Genomic DNA, 20,068 nt, shown 5'->3' on the forward strand with positions numbered 1-20,068 from the left:
CCAATGGCATGCCAGTAGTTTTGACTGGCAGCCGACAGGCCAATGGCTGAGGGAGCGTATGCAATCTCGCCACCCCATAGGACAGAAGCCACCACCATTCGGCTTTTATATATAAGAAAGATTCCCTGGTTTATTTGTCAATGTGTTATTACTGTAGCTTGAGATATAACACAAAGATTAAATACCTTACATAAAATATGACGCATAGTTTCTGAAAGAACACAGTAACAAAATATAGTCAGGAGTGGGGGGAGAAAAACTGGACATTCTATAAAATAACACTAAAAAAACTCAGTTTATCTCTCAAAATCTTTCAAATATCTCTCTCAAGCAGTATGCTAATGATTATGATCAGGGGTCATTTCGTAGAAAAAGAGCTAGGGGGACTCATTAGCATAACTCGTTAGCATATGCCACACCCCCTGACATCACCGGAAGTGTGTCCTCCCCACAGCCGGCGGTGACCTCCAGCGGGCACCAGCAGGGAAAACTGGACATTCTATAAAATAACACTCAAAAACTCAGTTTATTTCTCAAAATCTTTCAAATCTCCCTCTCAAGCAGTATGCTAATGCTGCACACATGATTACTCAAATTCATAACAGGAAATAAACACTGTTTTCTAGATTAAATTGTCCAAATTAAAGTCACCAGTAATGTGCATTTGGAAAAGAAAAAAAATCAGGCTATTACCTTTCCTTGTAGCTAATAAAAATTTGATACAGGTTTTGGTCATTTTTGTTTGCAATTGACTCATGAATATCCTGTGTTAAACTTCTGTGGATTTTCACCAAATCCTAAAAAAAAATATAATCTATAAAAATTTCCATGACAATTATTAGAGCAGCCACCAGTTTTCAAGATACAAACTCATACAATGAGAACATTCATTAACTGATTCAGTAGAAATCATTACAAGCCAAAGGTATGCCATCTAAGATGCAGAAATAAAGGTCTTCGTAACTGCAGTACCCCTTCTAATTCAATATTGTACAGCAATGGTACTATGAGATTTGGTGATTATTCATCTGTTCAATAAACTTTAAAAAAATCATTTTCAGACATTTTCCCCTCTTGTCCTTCTTTTATAGTAAAATCAAAGAAATTCATTAGGTTTGGCACAGATGTAATATTACTTGGGAGTGAAACAAGTGCTCTTCCCCTGTTTTCCTTCTCATAATTTCACAAACACACCCCTATCAGGGTTCATATTATCATTGCAAAGTGTAGTCAAAATGAAGCCAAAAATTTACTAAACTATCTTTAAAATTCTTCAGTAAACCTGGATTCTAAAACACATTTCCAGAGCACCCCTGAGTTCACATCTATAGATCCAAGTAAAGAGTGATCAGAAAGTGTTAGTGCATTTATAAGAGCAGAGGAAGAAAGTGTGTGCACATTATACTGGTCAGTTCAAGAGCATCACACCGGAAACATTTTTGAAGCCACTGAGCCAAACAGCCAAAGCAACAGATATTGCCATTTGTAATTAGAGCAGACACAATACAGGTGTTTGCAGGTGTCTATGAAAAAATACAGATGTATGTTCTCAAAGCTGTACAGGGCTGCACTAAGACAAAAGTAAAATGCTGATAGAGAAAGCTACACAAGGAACTCTCTGGTCCTTAGGTTTTGTATCCTGACATCAGCCAAGGCAGTAACCCATGCTATACTCACACAGCTAGAAAACAGCTGTTTATCTATCACATTATTATTTCAAATAGATACGTATCGCCTGTTTTCCCACCAAGCTTTTAAAGAGTGCCTTTGAAAAAAGACACAAAGAAAACAACAACAATAAGGACTCACAGCACAGGACTCCGTTCTACTGAGAGCCAGCCTTGGAACTGAAACAGCAGACATGAACTCAAACGAATCCTGTTCCTGTGGCAAAATCAGAACGCCTGTGTGCCCCAAGGCGTCATGGAAAAACAAGTGGTATTTATAGTCCCATTAGGACCTAAGCCTAAAATTATTATTTTTAACACAATAAGCAAATCAAATGCTGGATCAGTGATTAGTCTTGCCCTTCTCCCAAATTCCCAGTTTCACCATCGACATAGCTCCTTCTCCTTCCAACTGAGAAAAGTTAAGAAAGCATCCTGCTGACAGGAAAAGACTGTACCACTTTCATCCTGCACTTCGAGCCTTACATGAAGGGAAGGGAAGACAGCCTGCCCCCACTGTTCCGGCTCCCCATGTTATCCAGCAGACTGGAAGGGATCTGATCCTCTTACTTTGTGCAGGCCTGCCCAGGAAGCAACGAAGGGGAACAGGCTCCTCTTTTCTCAGGCAGTCAGCTTTGGAGTGCATTGTTAACATTCCCCAGACAAACAGAAAAGAACATCAATAGGTGGGTAAGCAGGCAAGCAAAAAAGGGCAAGACTGATGGCTGAGGCAGAATTTGATTTGTTGGTAAGCAACTCAGTCTTTTCAAGCGCAAGGCAAAAGGAAGCTCATGCGAGTCTTCTTTGTCTTTCCCTGCGTTTCCCATAACTGTGTACTCAAACACTGCTTTTTAAGTCTTCAACCAACATGTAACAAATGAATTCCTATGATTTTTTAATTAAAGTATTACTCACAGCTATGTTGATGAATATAGTCTCAAACTCAGATGATGTTAGAAACCTTCTCAATGGCACCATAAAATACTGCAGGGGGAAAAATAAGTTCTAGTTCCATTAACACACATCTCCGCATATTACATGGAAAATGTCTGAATGTATCATTTTCAAAGGTACCATTTAGGGAGGTTAAAGAATGACAGTCATTTTTGTTCTCCCTTATTTCTCTGTGTTTTCAGCACACATGCTCCAGGAGTACCACTGACCAAATCACTGGCTCTGCAAACTGAGTGATGATTGTTATAAACCAGTGCTTTCAAAACCTCTAATCTCTCATGCCGGCTTTTATCTGAATTAAAATTAGAGGCACAATTCAATCTTATAGCTTTAACCAAGATTACTTTTAGAACATCTAAGGTCAGATCTACGCATCAATGGATATCACACTATTGCAAACCTCCATTGCCTAGATTTTCCTGTCCTGCCCAGGAGGTAAATGATTGCAACTGTACGATATCCAGAAATCTACACATCCAAGCTAAAATGAAGAATTGTTGTTGTTGTTCAGTCGCACAGTCGAGTCCGACTCTTCGCGACCCCATGGACCAGATCACGCCAGGCCTTCCGGTCTTCCGCCGTCCTCTGAAGTTTGCTCAACTTCATGTTCGTTGCATCTATGACACTGTCTAACCATCTCATCCTTTGCCGTCCCCGTCTTCTTTGACCTTCAATCCTAGCCTCAATTAACCCCATCCCCTTTGTTTCTGTAAGTAATTAACCTGGGTGAGCCTCCTCAATGGAAAGAGGTAAGCCTAGAGCAGCAGTTGTTCAGAGAAACAACGGGCAACCTCACCTCAGCACAACTGGTTGTGCTGTCCCTCTGTAGCCAGGGTGAATGAACAAGAGAACCACACCCAATGCAGGCAAGTAGCAGAATTACCAGTCCTCGGTGAAAAGTGATTGGATGGAGGCAAGTCCAAAGCAGTGGATCATGTAGCCACAGTGGGAAGCATTTGCTTTAGTAGGACTTTAGACTCATGGAAATTCATTTCAGAGATGGGGTAATGGCTAAGTAGTAGAGCATTCACTTTGCAAGCAGAAAGTCTCAGGTTCAATCCGTGGCATCTCCAGAAAACGGGTAAGGTAGTAGGTGACATGAAAGACATCTGTCTGAGACCCTGGAGAGCCTCTGCCAGTCAGACTAGACAGACTGACCTTAATACCTCAGTGGTATGATTCATCAGATAATAGTTTCATTTGTCCCTATGGCGCGATATTGTGTTCAGGACACAGTTTAAGAACAATTAACTAGGCCTGTGCACTCATATCACACGCTAGCAAGGTCATGCTCAAGATCCTACAAGCTAGGCTTCAACAGTACGTGGATAGAGAACTGCCAGAAGTACAAGCTGGGTTTCGAAGAGGTAGAGGAACTAGAGATCAAATTGCCAACATTCGCTGGATTATGGAGAAAGCAAGAGAGTACCAGAAAAATATCTACTTCTGCTTCATTGACTATGCTAAAGCCTTTGACTGTGTGGATCACAACAAACTATGGCAGGTCCTTAAAGAGATGGGAGTACCAGACCACCTCACATGTCTCTTGAGAAACCTGTATAAGGGCCAAGAAGCGACAGTTAGAACCGGATATGGAACAACTGATTGGTTCAGCATAGGAAAAGGAGTACGACAAGGATGTATATTGTCGCCTTGCTTATTTAATATATATGCAGAGTACATCATGCGAAATGCTGGCCTGGATGAATCACAAGCGGGAATTAAGATTGCTGGGGAAAAGATCAACAACCTCAGATATGCAGATGATACCACTCTAATGGCTGAAAGTGAAGAGGATCTAAAGAGCCTCTTGCTCAGAGTAAAAGAGGAGAGCGCAAAAGTGGGCTTGAAGCTCAACATCAAAAAAACTAAGATCATGGCATCCGGCCCCATCACTCCTTGGCAAATAGAAGGGGAAGTCGTGGAAGTAGTGACAGACTTCACGTTCCTGGGATCCCAGATCACCGCAGACTGTGACAGCAGCCATGAAATTAAAAGATTTCCTTGGGAGGAAAGTGATGGCGAACCTAAACAGCATGATAAAAAGTAGAGACATCACCCTGCCAACAAAAGTCCGCATGGTCAAAGCAATGGTATTCCCAGTAGTCATGTATGGCTGTGAGAGTTGGACTATAAGGAAGGCCGAGCGCCGAAGAATAGATTCTTTTGAACTATGGTGCTGGAGAAGACTCTTGAGAGTCCCTTGGACTGCAAGAAGAACAAATCAGTCAATCCTCAAAGAAATCAACCCTGACTGTTCCCTGGAAGGCCAGATAATGAAACTGAAGCTCAAATACTTTGGCCACCAAATGAGAAGGGAGCACTCACTGGAGAAGACCCTGATGCTGGGAAAGATTGAAATTCAAAGAAGACGGGGACGGCAAAGGATGAGATGGTTAGACAGTGTCATCGATGCAACGAACATGAAGTTGAGCAAACTTCAGAGGATGGCGGAAAACCGGAGGGCCTGGAGGGAGCTAGTCCATGGGGTCGCAAAGAGTCGGACTCGACTGTGCGACTGAACAACAACAACAACTAGGTTAAGGGGGGGTTGCCTTATTTAAAACTGCCATTGTTACGATAAGGAAATAATCCCAATGAACGCTTTCAAAATCCAAGGCCAAGTTTTGTCATTGAATCCTGAGTACATCCCACAGAGAGCTTTAGTCTGCTTCCTCCAGAAATCCCTCTGCCTCCTATTACCAACATACTGAAAGGGCAGTCCTGATCAACATTACCTTTTCTATGGACTCCAACGTTTCTGTGTATTTCTCTTCAGTCTGCTTTATTTCAGAAAGGCAGCAGCTTCTTATGTCATTCTCGGGACACTTCTGTGAAGTCAACAAGGTGGTGGTTGTAAATTCAGCACATGTTGCACTTAGATGCTTTGCTATTAGAACATATTGGTTTGGGACATAATCAGCACTTGCAGTCTCGCACAACTGATTATCAGCACCCAAATTCTTCCACGATTTATTATTTGGGCAGCAGGGGGCAGCCTAGTCATATGATGCTGCAGGGGAACTTTTGTCGTAATAGCTGAAGATGGAGGACAGGGAAGTAGCCTGCACCACAGCTACTATCACTTTAGTACAGTACCTGTGATAGTTGTGGGGAGGGGCACTGGAGCTCTGTCACCTCCCTATCAAACTCCACATATCAGATTGAGTAGCACATATCCTTCTGCTTGACTGAGCATAGTCTGTAGTCAAGACTAAAGGAGCCTTCCTCCAACGAAGAGCCTCTTAGGTTAGAGGAACCTCTTCCAGCCTAAGGTAAGGATAAATGCCAATGTACACTTATGGGAAGGAAGTGGAAGTACAATCTACTTTTTGGCTTCTGCTTGATTAAACCCCTTCTACAGCATCTCCATGATGAAGTTAGGGATCCTTCCAAATAATATCTTCATCAGAGCAGTCCTCTGGATCATGGGAGTTCCAAATTACCTGGCCTTATTTCCAAAGTGGAACCAATGCTTTAAGAATCCTCCATTGCTCTGCTTTTTATTGCCAAATTTTGTACTGTGCACGTGCAGTTTGCAGCAGCTTTTGATTCATTTGCATCTTCCTCCCCTCCTTCACCACTCTACTGATGCACAGATATGCACTGATAAAACACTGCCCAAAAAACCCTCCAGATCTTGATGTGATTGTATGCATGGTTGGCTCGTTAGTAAAACACCACACAACTAGCATTCTGAACTAATCATACATGTTTTCACATCAAGGTTGTTGGGGTTTTTTGCAATGTTTAAAAATTTACTTGTGTACATGTGTAACACAGAGGAGGAAAACAATGCAAAAAAATAATAACATTAAGGTACTCAAAACGTTACCAAACTGCCCATGAGCAAATCCTAGAATGTCAGGAAAAAATCTCCTAGACAGACTGGATTAAGGAGGAATGTAATGCATCACAGAATGAAATGTAACAAAATAACAGAATGAGACTAATCTGCTCACCATGTTTAAAACTGGGATGGGGGAGGAATCCCAAAATTCACAGAGGAGTCAGCAGAGTATTATAACAAGTTAGAAAGCAAAAGGTCTGAACTAGTGTCAAGTATGAATAGAATGTCAATTCACGTATAATTTGCTTCACATTTATTAAATCTGGATTTCATTTGCTCCAGAGTCTGAAGAGAATATCTTGCAGAGAGTTCTTCACTAAATTCACAAAGGACAGTCCAATCAAAATTAAACACTTGTTATTTACAACTTAGCACTCTTATTTAAAATAAAAGGGACTAGTGTTGTATTTTGGTTAGGATACGCTCTGAACATTTTATTGCTGCTATTGTTTAGGATTAAGTGCTAATTCGCTCTGAACATTTTATTGCAGCTATTGTTTAGGATTAAGTGCTAATTCGAGTAACTGTGAATCATACAGGTTGAAGTGCAGCTTCAGCTTTCATTAGGTCTTCATACACTTCACCACCTTCATCCTCGCCGTAAACGCAATCATAAAGGTCTTCATCCTCATCCACACCAGTTTCACTAAAGGGCAAAGTGGAAAGAAGGAAGACAACAAAATTAAGCACATCCAATAGAACATTTAATTCAAAGAATGTTTAGAATCTATTGTTAGAGATTTACAGTCAATCCATCCCTGCTTAACTAGTATATTCCTTCAGCAGCAAAGAGAAGTTTGTAGCTGGGGGACATGTTGGTATCCTGTACTGTGCTATACTAAAAATGTAAGGAAGAGTTAATCCTCGTGAAATGATTATTTATATTTACAGAAATGTTACACATTGTCACAGATATGGCCAGAAATATAGAACTTGACCAAAAAAAATCCTAGAGGATGTTGTAGTATACATAAATAGAACAAACCTGGGCTCTCAGGGAAGCCTACAAGGGAGCCTAGAGACCCAGAATAGAATCGCCTTGAGGAACAGTAAGAAGAATACAAAGCAGTAACAGCTATAGGGCCTGGTATAGATTAGAAGACATCTAACCCATTATCAATAGATACCATTCATTTAGGCCCAGGTGCAGAAGCGTCTGAGATTTGCAAGAATGTCCAATTTCATAGAAGATAGGATTCCAAGATAGGCGTATTGGTTGAGGGACGAGGTATTGTATGAGAAACTTGTAATCATTATTTTTAAATAGAATTTGCTAATATAAAAAGCAGCAAGAATGAACTAACATTAATATTTACATATTCTAAAAAGTTGCCTTGGTTTCATCCAAGATAGAACAATATTTGAGTCATAACCATGGGTATCTAAAAATAACTGGGAAATATAATTCAATCCAAGTACCTAGTGAACCAAGATCTACTGTGGCTAAATACACCATGGGATTCTCTGAAGATAATCTTAATCAACAATCTGTAAAACATTCCAGGGTGTCCCTGGTTCAAAATATAAGCCTAGGATGAGTGAGGACATAAAGTTTGAGAGTAGACTTGGACTTTATGATAAGGCAAAAAAAAATAAGAAGCACAAATTCCTGGGTTCTTCCTGTTCTCTTTTGACTATTTGACTTCAGTTCTTTCCTCAGAAGGCACAAGTAGCTGTAAATGCAGGGACAGCTTAGCCAATCTCCCTGCACTTTCACTACATATTCCCTTCACATAATTGTAAAATCAAAAGCCACTTCACACAGTAAAGGGAAAAAGAAGCTACAGTGGTCAGTTGAAAGGTGGCACACACAGCTAGCAGAGATGTGGAGCTCGGTAAAAATAATGTGAAGGGTTTGGATTATCTAATGCTTTCGTTCCCAAAGTATTCAAAACTAAGTTTCTACAGCAGCGCTCAAAGGACAGAAATCTTTCAAGGCAATGCTATGGAAAAACAAAAATCAATACAACTTTAAACCAAAAGGCAATGAAGATATATGACTTTCCAAAACATGAATGATCTTGCCACGCTCAATAGACAGAGTGACAATCCCTCCTCAGGGCTCTAGAAGTTTCTGAAGGGTTTTTCTTTTGGGGGGGTTGGGTTTTTTTGTTTTGTTTTGTTCTGTTTTTGCAGGCAGAGAACCTAATGTGCACAACACTCATGAAGGGGGAAAGGAGGATATTCTTGGGCTTTTGTTTTGAAATTGGGTACCCATGGTTGTTTTATAAACTGTTGATCAGGATTTATTATAAAGAAAAACAGAAGACAGCCTCAAGATTCCAAAGCAAACAATAAGTTTTAAAGATGGCAGTAACTACCAGCCAAAGTAAAATAATGTTTGAAGATTGGATTGCAAATAGTTAGAGGGAACAGAAAAACAGAAAGCATAACTAGGAAGCTAGTGTAAATGCATGGAGAAATCTAAGCAAAGAAAGCATTATTTAAAAATGACTCTTCCGTACTCATGGTGCCTTTTTTTTTTAGCCAGCTCCATGCCCCCCCCAATTCCTTTCATTGTAAAAAAAAAAAAAAGCAGCCCTACCAGCTACATTTGGAGAAGAAAATAAATCTTTCAAATTGATCATGCAACTAAACATATCATGTCATTTGTGTCTCAGTTAGAAACAAAAAAAAATCGAGACATAAAATCCTAGTTTTCAACCTTCTGATCAATGTGAGCACAAAACTGTCTTGGATCTCACAACTAAAAATCCCTTCTATGTTCCTAGCATTACAAACAAACATGCCAAGCCTATGCATCTGTGGACATATGTTTCTATTCCACATGAAATAAATCTTAATTGTTAATAGTTTTAGTTCAAGAAAATGTATCAAACATTTTTGGAATAGGAACATGAGGGTTTTCTGTTTACCAAATAATTGGTGCAACATTCAGTTATTTTGAGTTCAGTTACCTGTTAAGTCCAGCGCTTAACAAATAGTATTCCACATGAAATAAATCTTAATTGTTAATAGTTTTAGTTCAAGAAAATGTATCAAACATTTTTGGAATAGGAACATGAGGGTTTTCTGTTTACCAAATAATTGGTGCAACATTCAGTTATTTTGAGTTCAGTTACCCCACTCAACCACTGGCCATTGCTTCCTGACTCCCACACCGCTTGTGGGCCCTCAAACCCTTAAAGTTACAGCTTCAGAATACTGTCTTAATCACTGTGCAGTTTCTTCAGTTCCCCGCTCCCTCAGTTCCTTGCTACCTTTACCACTTTCTTCACGCCTCCTTGTCTTCTTGCATTTCTCTTTCCAGTCCACAACAAACTTCCTTCAGGTTGCCTCTAAGCCTCTTTTTCAGTTGAAAACTCCTTTTAAAATTGCTGCAGGGACCACCTGGCACCACAGTGCGGGGAAAAGAGGCTACTGCTTCCCCTGCACCATTTTCCTGAGCCAAAACAGTACAGAGGGGCATTATTTGCCCCGTCTGAGGTGTTCCACATGCAAGCTTCAATGCATGTGGAGCCCCTCAGACAGGATGAATAATACCCTTTGTGCCATTTCTATCCAGGAAAGCAGTGGGGGCAAGACCCAAGACCCCTTTGTAATAGTCCCAAGCTGAACTGGGCCCCCACAATGATTTTAAAAGGAGTTCTCACTGGGAATTCCAAACCCCAATGTGTTTGTGAGGCCTATGACATACTCATAGAAGCTGTAATTTCTAGTTTGGCTCTTAGCTGCCATGCCTCCTGAAACCCCAGCAGCCAAGTTCTCAGTATGATCCATGAAGTTACTCCTGTCCCAAGGACATGTGTGAGACTTTCATCCCAGCTAAACTGACAACTTTCCCTGTCTTCACACGTCTGAAAATGTTGTACATGATTTTATTATTTGGTATCTGAGTCAGAGGTTTCACTGCCACAAGCATAAAAATGCAGAGTCTTGTTTTCAAACAGAAATGTTTTTGCATCAACAGAGTCAATAGATAATATCTTACACAGTGGAAAACCCCATTATCTGATTTCAGTAGCAATCATACTTTGGAAACCATTCTCTCACGACAAATTTACAACCTACTCTATTAAATCTGGAAGACCTTTGTAGATGTCTTCATCATCCACACTCTCTTCATTTGGAAACGGCCTATAGAAACAAAAGATAAAAATAAGAACTCTCCAGGAACAGCATCAACAGAAATGTTCTTTTTTCAATAAGCATGCCATATGGAGAGCCTAAGCAAATGTTTAGAAGCTGTATATGTGAACATATGCTGGTTGTGGGACCATGCACTGCCTCCATGTGCTCAGTGGAATCCCTAAAAGGAGCAGATAAACGTATTATTTCACAGTTATTTGACTATATCCCCAACTGACTACATGCATAGAGAGAGGGGGTGCTGATAAGATATTTATATGATAAGAACCAAGAATACAGCAAGATGCTTGCATGATAAGAACTTTCAATCCCTCTATAGTATAATAACTACCCAGCAGAGAGTACAGTATGGGAATATGGCATAAAAATACATGGCAATACACAGGAATGGCAAGGTAATGGGATGAAATAGAAAAATAGAGAACAATTAATACCCCTTGGTTTGAAGTTATCTTCTAATTTTGATTAAGTGGAGACTTTGGCTACACTGAATATTACTATCAATGCAAGGTTCAGTCACCATTGAGGAATGGGGAGGGGAGCAATTAAATCCAGAGGGGGAGGGGGAGCTGGGGATGGAGCATGTGATCCTTTAAACCTACCTAACCTAGACTATGAGAGTACCCCCAAATATATATATATATATCTGTGCCAGGTAGAGATATAACATTTCTGGAAATCTGGAGGGGAAAGTTTGGTTTTTTTAATGGAAAGTTCAGGGAAACTTTTAACAAATGTAAAACATATATAAAACTTTCCTATCAAATTCTTTTATCAAATTAGCATCATTTATAACTTAGTTAGCAGATAAAATTACACTATTTGGCATATTTATCAAATGTAATTGTTATAAGAAAAAATGGAAGATTCCATATATATTGCCAAGTGGCAAAGAGGTCCTTTTCCCCCAAGGGATTTGAGGGCAATAAGCACACCAGTGGTGAAGGAAAAGGTTTTATTGAACTCTCTATAATAATGAGATATCAACAAGTCACAAGAATAGACAGAGAATAAACCAGAGAATATACCCATGCCCTTTCTGCCGCAGGAACCTCAGCTCATGGTGGACCACAGAGCAGTGCTGAGTGCACCAACCAACACCTGAAGTCCATCCACTATCATTCTTCAGGGTTCCTGCAGCAGAAGGGGCATAAAACCCTTCTTGACAACAGAACACACTTGAGAAAAAGTAGCAAAATGCCACACTATATCCTACCATAGTACATATATCTCAGCCTGAGAAGCAGAATAACACTTAACGGTAAAAAAACAAATTCTGTCGTTAACAAAAGGAAATGTATTATACAGTCCCAACAGGAAAGACTACCAGCAACTTTGGAATTTAAGTTAAATTTAATAACACTGACAATACTGAACTGCTCAATCATGTATTATCGTTAAACACATTATAGCATATAAATTGTTGCCAATTGTCCCATATACACAGATTTCCACACGGAGACTATTTTTCCATTAACCCTTATCCAAAAACATGATGACATATTTTAACCAAAATTTAATTGCACTTGATTCATTTAACAATTTTTCATGAAAGTTAATTGTATTATGGACAAATTAAAAAATCAACAATAAAAATGGAATCCGCTATTATATTTTACCTTATTCCAGTGGCTAATGCAGTAGAAGTACGGGAAAGTTTCGATAATGTTTCTATGACCTGCAGAAGCAGTTAACACATGTACTGAGTTACAAGCATATAAACATATAGAATTCAAATTCCATTTTTGCAGGAGATACGCAACAATACACAGAAGATAATTGATAAATTTGTTCACATAACAATGAATAGAATATAGCTAATTAATTTGTTGAAATGCAAGTCCCACTGATTTCAATTGTGCTTGTACAAATATAATCAATCAATCATTTATTGTAGTCATAGACGAGCAGAATCTAATGTGGTCATTTTTTTATTTTTTTTATTTTGCTGTCAAGTCACAGCCAATTTATGGTGACTCCATGGGGTTTTCAAGGCAAGAGACATTCAGAGATGGTTTGCTATTGCCTGCCTCCATGTCACAACCCTGGTATTCCTTGGAGATCTCCCAACCAAATACTAGCCAGGACCAACCTTGCTTTGCTCTGATGAGAACTGGATAGCCTGGGATCAGGGAAAGTGGTCATAGATGCTTACATTTTCAGATCATCACGTTCAATTTTTGTCTAGTTTACACTTTTTAAATAAGCAGCTAAAAATCCATTTCTACTATTTTATTAACATACTTATTAAAATAAGTTTAAAGTGGTCCAGAAAAACTCTTTGAACTATGATCAATTAATGCAATTAGTAATGTGGCATTATGTAGAAGTATTCTATAATTAACAGCACAACAAAGACTGAAATTCTTCATTCAGAACGCTTTACGCAGCTCCATCCCTCCTACATGTGCTTGATTGGAGCAATTCAAAAGGCATTTGAGACAGATTAATTTCAGCTTTCTTTATTTTGAATATTTATTGCCACCCTCACTCAAACTATGGGTCATCAAGATGTCTAACTAATAAACTGAAATATAAAACAATATAAAGACAACCATTATAAAATATCAAAAGCAAACCACCAACCAAAGTGCAGAAATACAAGCAGCATGCACCATTTCCTATTTCAATACAGTTTGAAGACCCTTCAAGATGAAAAGTTTTTAAAGTTCCTCTGGAAGGCCTCCAAATTTGGCCTCAGATGAAGGAATTCCACATCTCAAGGTGGTCATGGCTGAGAAGTCTTCCCATGGATCTCAGGCAACCTAATCTTAGCTAAAAACATGGTTCCCACAGAGGCACTAAGCACAGATCTTGAGCCAGGGCAGGTTGATATGGGTAGAGGCAATCTTTGTTTTAATGGACAACTTTGTTTCGCCTCTGTGGGGCCTTGAGAGTCACAGATTGCTAATCCAGATACTGGTGATTATTGCTCACTTTCAGTTGCTTGCTTATTTTTTAATTATTTCTATGTAGTTATCTATTTATATTATACAAAATCATCACATATTATCCTTCCGTCACATCTTCTTATTACAGTCAATAGTAATTAAGCTCATATAAGATCGAAATTTGCTTAATTTTTTTAAATTGGTAGCTACTTTGTCATCTGGCAAGGAAAAAATTGCATATAAATGGTTTGGGGTTTTTTTAATAAAACACATCTTCTTAATATTCAGTGTCAGCAATGCACACAGCACACCATACTTTGATATACAAACTATTGCTCCGATCCAAATTTCTCAAGTTGGTGAATACATGAATTGTTAAACTGAACAATTAAACAGGATTAAAAATGCAAGGAAAGAAACAGCAAGCTAAGATTGCACGCAATTGATTTTTTTTAACAATAGATGTCTATGATGGATGACAAACTGCTCTTGAAATGCTACTTGGTTTCAAGAGCAGTTTTTTATATGGCACTGAGAGAAGTATAAAACGGGAGTAAAAACAACAAAAATTTATCAACTAAAACAAAAGTAACATACAATCCTACATGTCCACAAAATATGGTAAGAATTAAACTGTCTCTCTCTCTCTCTCTCTCTCTCTGTGTGTGTGTGTATAAAGTGAATTCAAGTCACAGCCAACTTAAGGTAACCTCATCAGGTTTTCCAGGAAAGAGACTAACAGAGTTGCCATTGCCTTCCTCGGCGCAGTGACCCTGGACTTCCTCGGTGGTCTCCCATCCAAATACTAACCAGGGCCGACCCTACTTTGCTTCGAAGATCTGACAATATCGACTTCCGGTTTTGGCGCTTTAAACGATGGTGGCGTCTCTTGGTTCCTCGAAGAGACGTGTGCCATGAATCAGGGATTAGGAGGGAGCGTGATTGTGCACGCTCCCCCATGGAGCCCATAGACAATGGGCTTCTAGCCAGGGGGCTTTGGAGAGCCCTACCTCCGGCCGGCAGCCGGTACAGGGGGGCTACTCTCTGCCCTGAAGGTCCTGCCCTGATTCCCAGTACTGGATTAGAAGCAACCACCGGCACAAGCATTTGGAGGTTTAGCGATTTTCTCTGCCTCGCATGATCCCAGGGGCCGTCTTAGGACCTGGTAGATCAATTCAAGGACTGATGAGTGATTTGCCGTTGAAACGAGACACTAAAGCCTAGACGTGAAGTCCCTCTACTATAAGCGTATAAACGGAGGGGGGAAGGGGACGCCCTTTCTCCCGACGTTTTAAGCAAATGCGAAAGCAAGGATGGAGGGACTGATCAAATTGTGGCGATGGACTGTAGTACAGAGTTTTTCGGAAAGAAAGCAGAGCGTTTAAACAGACCTTAGAGACTTTGGCATTTTTTCTCGGCTGATGTAAACATCCCCAAAAGATGGCAACGAGAGGCGAAGAGGGAGGCGGGATCAATGCTTTCTTCAGGAAGGAGGTCATGTGACCTAACCATCGACTCTGTCTTTAAAGTGAATTGTGGGCCGTCTGGTGACTAAAGTGAGAAGCGACCTGGATCTCTACTAAAAGCAGCTACACTTTTAAAGGGACAGTACGTTGATCATAGAGACGTATAAATGGTAAGGAGACTCTAAAGTTTAGTTTTTTGTGGCTGGATTGGCAAGCTGATCGAAAAGTGGTTTTCTGGAGTAAACCCCAACTCGCTACCCCAACTTTTCAAGATCTGCTTGCTAAGAGAAGGGTTGGAATCTCCAATGAGTGTGTTGTTAATGCAACAAAAGGAAAAACTCTTTTGATTTAAGACGTTTAAGGAAGCGAAGATGTCCCTGGAAAAAAGGAACTTGGTTTATATCATGAATGGACAGATCTGGACTTATAAAAACTAAAAGATAATTGAAGAAAGAAGATACATCGAAGACGGAAGAAGAAAAACATGTTGTAATGTTCTTATTGAGGGAACATTGGTTTTAAAGATCTTGCCTATGGGGGGGTAAAGCATAAAAGGAGATGCTAATTTTTTCTTAAGGGCTGTGATTATGTGTGTTATAGCTTTGGAATTACTCTCTGGTCAGATAAGCTGGTTTTGTCAGCAGAAGCGATGATTGGCGGGCACTCTTCATGTTTGAAAGTAACTGTATAAGAGTAACAACTATGTTTTAAGCATTGTAAAACCTCAATTCTTGGGTTTTTAGTTAGGTTCTTTTTACTTCCTCCTATAGATTACAGATTCTCCCTCCCCAATTTCTGTTGTAGTTTTATAGAAATGCAAATAAAAAATTCCCCTTCGAGGGGCCAAAAAAAAAAAAAGATCTGACAAGATCAAGTTATACTGGGCCATCCACATCATGGCAAGAATTAAACTAACACCTGGTAAATAAAAGAGCAGCAGAACTGATTGCCAAAATATTTAATTAAAAAGAAAGCCAGGAAGTAGTTCCCTTTCCACAGTGTCACTTCTACATAGCCACCAAAGGAGGGAGCTGTTGGACAAAATATTACTTAGATCCCAACCAGATCCCAACCAAAATAAGATCCTGCAGCTGCATACCTTTTAAATTTTTAAGAGATGCATTCTAAGAATAGAACACAAGTAATCATTGGTGGAGATAGAGGCCGAAGTACAATTCTTAAGAAGCAAGAAAGAGAATAATGTATGAAATGCAGGGTAAGAAAGTTAATTTGATCCCTGCATGGCATCATTCTACATTCATTTAAAATATTAAGCCACTGCTGCTCTGCTCATTGGGTGAAAGCTATGTATAAAATGAGTTTTTCTGTAGCTAAAGCTCAGAAAGTCTAATATCTTTGATAAAAATCAAGCTCACATATTCTCAAATCTTACAGAGTGCAGAAACCCAACCTATTCAATGAAAAGACAACAGCTTTTCCTGTTGGTTTCAATTATAAACAGCTGGAACATGTCTCTGTTTAGCAAAGAATCAACCACGTATTACTGATTGATTGTATAAAAAGCTAGGACTAATTTCTCCTTTATTTAAATCACTAAAAAAAAAACCTGATAGTCAAAGGTGCTATGCAAACTAGTCACAATGAATTGATCACTCTTACAAATAAGCCATTGTAATTAACAAATCCTCAGATAATCAATAATTTGAATTAATGTGATTACCATCTCAAAACTAAGCCAATGAACATTATAGACTTTTTAAAAACATACCCTCAAGACTGATTACTACCAACTACAGTCATCTCAGTTGCAGATAGAAAGTAAATCTACAACACTGCCAGTAGGCTATAACATCCTGCCTGATTTTTTTTTAATTTGGCTGATTTCTAACAGGAAGGGATTCCAAAAACGACTTATCACTGGTTATATCCAGTCTCACTTGTGACAAGTCCTCATTTCTCAGTATCAAAACTAATATACATTGGATAAGGTACCACCTTTCAGGTATTCCTGGACTCAGACTGTACAGCATCTTAAATGTTCTAACCAGCACCTGGAATTTAGTCCAGAACTCACTGTTAATCATAATGAGGGGTTTAGATGCATCTGTGTGGGCCATGAAAACATCTCCTGGATCAAAATGTTGTTACCCTTTAAGCTGCCAGTAAACTCTTCTTTATTCCATCAACTGTTCCATCAAATACAGAAAAAATAAATATGCTGTATGTGGTTGTCTTCTTAGAATTTTTATTTTTACTAATTTTTGCTGCCACTCACCCAAATGGTCTTGTGGCAACTTACAACATTAAAACCATTAGAAGTCATGCTTCTGTATTAAGGTCCAGGAACAGTTTTTGAACTAAGTTCCAGGACAGCCTCATCCATCATTGAATCTGTGAACTTTTCAGAAAAGATCCAAACAGCAAGAGGCACTCCTGGCCACAGCTGACATTTGAGCACCCAACAAGTAGACCATAGCAAGGAACACTCCCCTCCCCAGAAAAAAAAACCCCACATGTTTCTTAAGGGCATGTATGAAATCAGTATATCCACTTCGCCAGACCACAGGTATTAATTGTGCTGAAATTTTTAAATGTTGTGAATATCTACAACAAGAAGAGGGACCCGCGATACTCATGGGGGAGGCCTCTTCAGGGCTGAGGAAGCGGGAGAGGCGTGCATACATGAAGCCGGGCTGCCGTGCAAGGGTAGAAGCGCTCCTGTGTGTGAGGAAGCCGGCGAAGCAGACTGCCAGGAGATGGGGGGGTGACAGGCGCAGAGAAGGCAGCTGCGGAGGGAAGGGAGAGAGCCGCGGTGCAATGGGCGGGCACAGGGACTCCGCCGTGCCAGCCGACCCCCCAACCCAGCCAGCGAATGGGCACTGGGGCAGCAGCAGCAGCCAGGCGTCCCGGCGTCGGCTGCGGGTGGGGGGGCGGCAGTGGGAGGCTCTGCGACCGCCTGCTCTTCCGCAGCACCAAGCCACCACCGCAGCCCGACTACACACTTTTGGGGGGATTTAAACAAACAAACCTTCCCCCCCAGCAGCGACAGCGAGGCCCGCGCAGCTGCAGGCCCGCCAAGCCCCCCTTGCAATGGCTGCGAAGCAACATTCCCAGTGCATTCCCTGCGCATGCGCAGTGAACGCTTTTCTACATTTTGGGGGATTTAAATATCCCCCCTATATTTTTTTACAGTTTTTAGATTTTTGTGCACATCTGGAGATTGCCCCAAATGTGCAGGAAAATCTCCCTGCCCCCCAAGTGCCCCCAATGTACGGATTTAGATATCCACACGGAGAGGGCATGTTGGGAATTAGATATATAGATGATTATTAAATAAGTAGTTTTGGAGCAAGAAGCTGATAGTAAACTAACTTTCTTCTAGGCAAGCTATCCCTAGCAGCATTATATGTTGTCAAATGCAATACCATAATTAACGGCTGAAAAGTTAAAAAAAAAAAAAAGATAACCCATAAAAACTGTACTTAGTATGATCCTTGGAAGTTAAATTGCTACAAAACGCCACTATCAGCAGCATAATAGTTAAGGCTGAAAACCATAGCAAAACTGCAAGGATACTTGAAGACATGATTTTCTAATTACTAACATTACAGCAGGTCTATTCAGCAAGGTATGTGGGAAGCTGTAGATTATAAAAAGAAACTAGTTTCACAAAAGATATTACAATGCATAATTAGTGCCCACCATACTGCACTGTGCATTTCTTCAAAAACACTGCATGTACCTCTCTAATTATTATAGCACTTTTTAGGACTCTAATTATTATAGCACTTTTTAGGACTACCATAGCACTGGTTCTTGATTTCCAACAACCCATAAACAACTAGATAACCTACAGGTGACCCAATATTATCACTCAGGTCATGAAAGCTATCATTCAGCTAATGTTCAATCTGCTCACTGATCATAAATTGGGAGCTGATTTTTCATCAGTCATTTGGCTGCTGAGACTTGTTCAAGCCTGTTCATTTATTCTAACAGTACATCAGTGCAATCAGTAGAAGAGTTTTCCCCCAGAAGAGTTTCACACATGCATGTTCTCATACAGCCAGATGAGAGCCAGTGTGGTGTAGTGGTTCAGAGCAGTGGACTCTAATCTGGAGAACCAGGTCACCTTGGGCCAGTCACAGTTCTCCCAGAACTATCTCCGCCCCACCTACCTGACAAGGTGACTGTTGTGAGGAGAGGAAGGGAAGGCAATTGTAAGCCACATTGAGACTCTTTGGGGTAAAGAAAAGTGGGGTATAAAAACCAACTCTTCTTCTTCTAGTTTTCCTCCTCCCCTAACATACCTGTCATCAAAACACACTATTCAGCAGCAAATTACATAAATAGTGAGCAAATCAGCCACTGATTATAAATGTTTGTTTCATAAAAAGTCTAACAATTTGGTACTAAAGTCTGCATCGTCAGGATTTTCCACACATGAAAACACAGCCTTATGAGAGGTTTGGTTCCCCTCCCATGTCATTTAATTACCTGACCAAACCACTCCATCACCCTGGGTAAAAATCAACTTCACCTACTGCACAAATGCAAGATTACAAGCCAGGCAAGGAAATGAAACTCTACCCCAACAGTTACTGCACAGTTGCAGTAAACCAAACAGACCTTTGGGCTCAGCAGTGGCTGTGGCTGTCAAACATAGTATTTTCACCTACTGAACTTGTTCACTGGGAAGTTCATGAGTCCTGGTGCTCATTTTTGCTAACTGCAAAAAAAAAAAGTTCAGATTCCTAGATTTTATCTATATCTCTTGTCCTTTCCAGGCTTTGTTGAATTGGTCCACACAGCTGAGTAAAATCACATTTTCATCATGCGACCTTACTGATAGCACACCCTCACACAACAACTTATGGAAGTTATTGACAACTATGGCCATCTCGAATGCAGAAAAACACTTGCCACAAAACTCTATTTGGAAGATTCCCTTCTTAAATTAAGCCAAGAGCAACAATCTTGTTTTTGAAAAGGAGTGCTCGATATAACCAAACACTCGTCTCCTTTGAAGAAATATTTTTGCAAACTTGATTCCACATCAGCAAGAACTCTCATGCACATGTAACCAGATTCAGAGAAGAAAGCTTATAATACATTCATAATCAACAGGCACATGGTCAAGTCTTATCTAAAGAAGACATGGGCAGCAGT

General features: G+C 40.0%; 1 protein-coding gene across 1 annotated transcript in view; it reads right to left on the reverse strand.

The window, feature by feature from the left end:
- Positions 1-20,068, reverse strand: part of VAV3 (vav guanine nucleotide exchange factor 3) — a 120,288-nt gene that overhangs the window by 28,520 nt on the left and 71,700 nt on the right. The window contains exons 3-8 of the mRNA XM_015409591.1: positions 12,201-12,259; positions 10,504-10,569; positions 7,009-7,117; positions 5,360-5,452; positions 2,583-2,651; positions 694-797 (exon numbers count right to left, since the gene is read on the reverse strand). Of these exons, the coding sequence (XP_015265077.1) occupies positions 694-797; positions 2,583-2,651; positions 5,360-5,452; positions 7,009-7,117; positions 10,504-10,569; positions 12,201-12,259 (500 nt within the window). The remainder of the gene's footprint in view (positions 1-693; positions 798-2,582; positions 2,652-5,359; positions 5,453-7,008; positions 7,118-10,503; positions 10,570-12,200; positions 12,260-20,068) is intronic.

The sequence above is a fragment of the Gekko japonicus genome, unplaced genomic scaffold (genome assembly GCF_001447785.1).
Source record: "Gekko japonicus isolate JY-2015 unplaced genomic scaffold, Gekko_japonicus_V1.1 scaffold2073, whole genome shotgun sequence".
Taxonomy (NCBI): Eukaryota; Metazoa; Chordata; class Lepidosauria; order Squamata; family Gekkonidae; genus Gekko; species Gekko japonicus.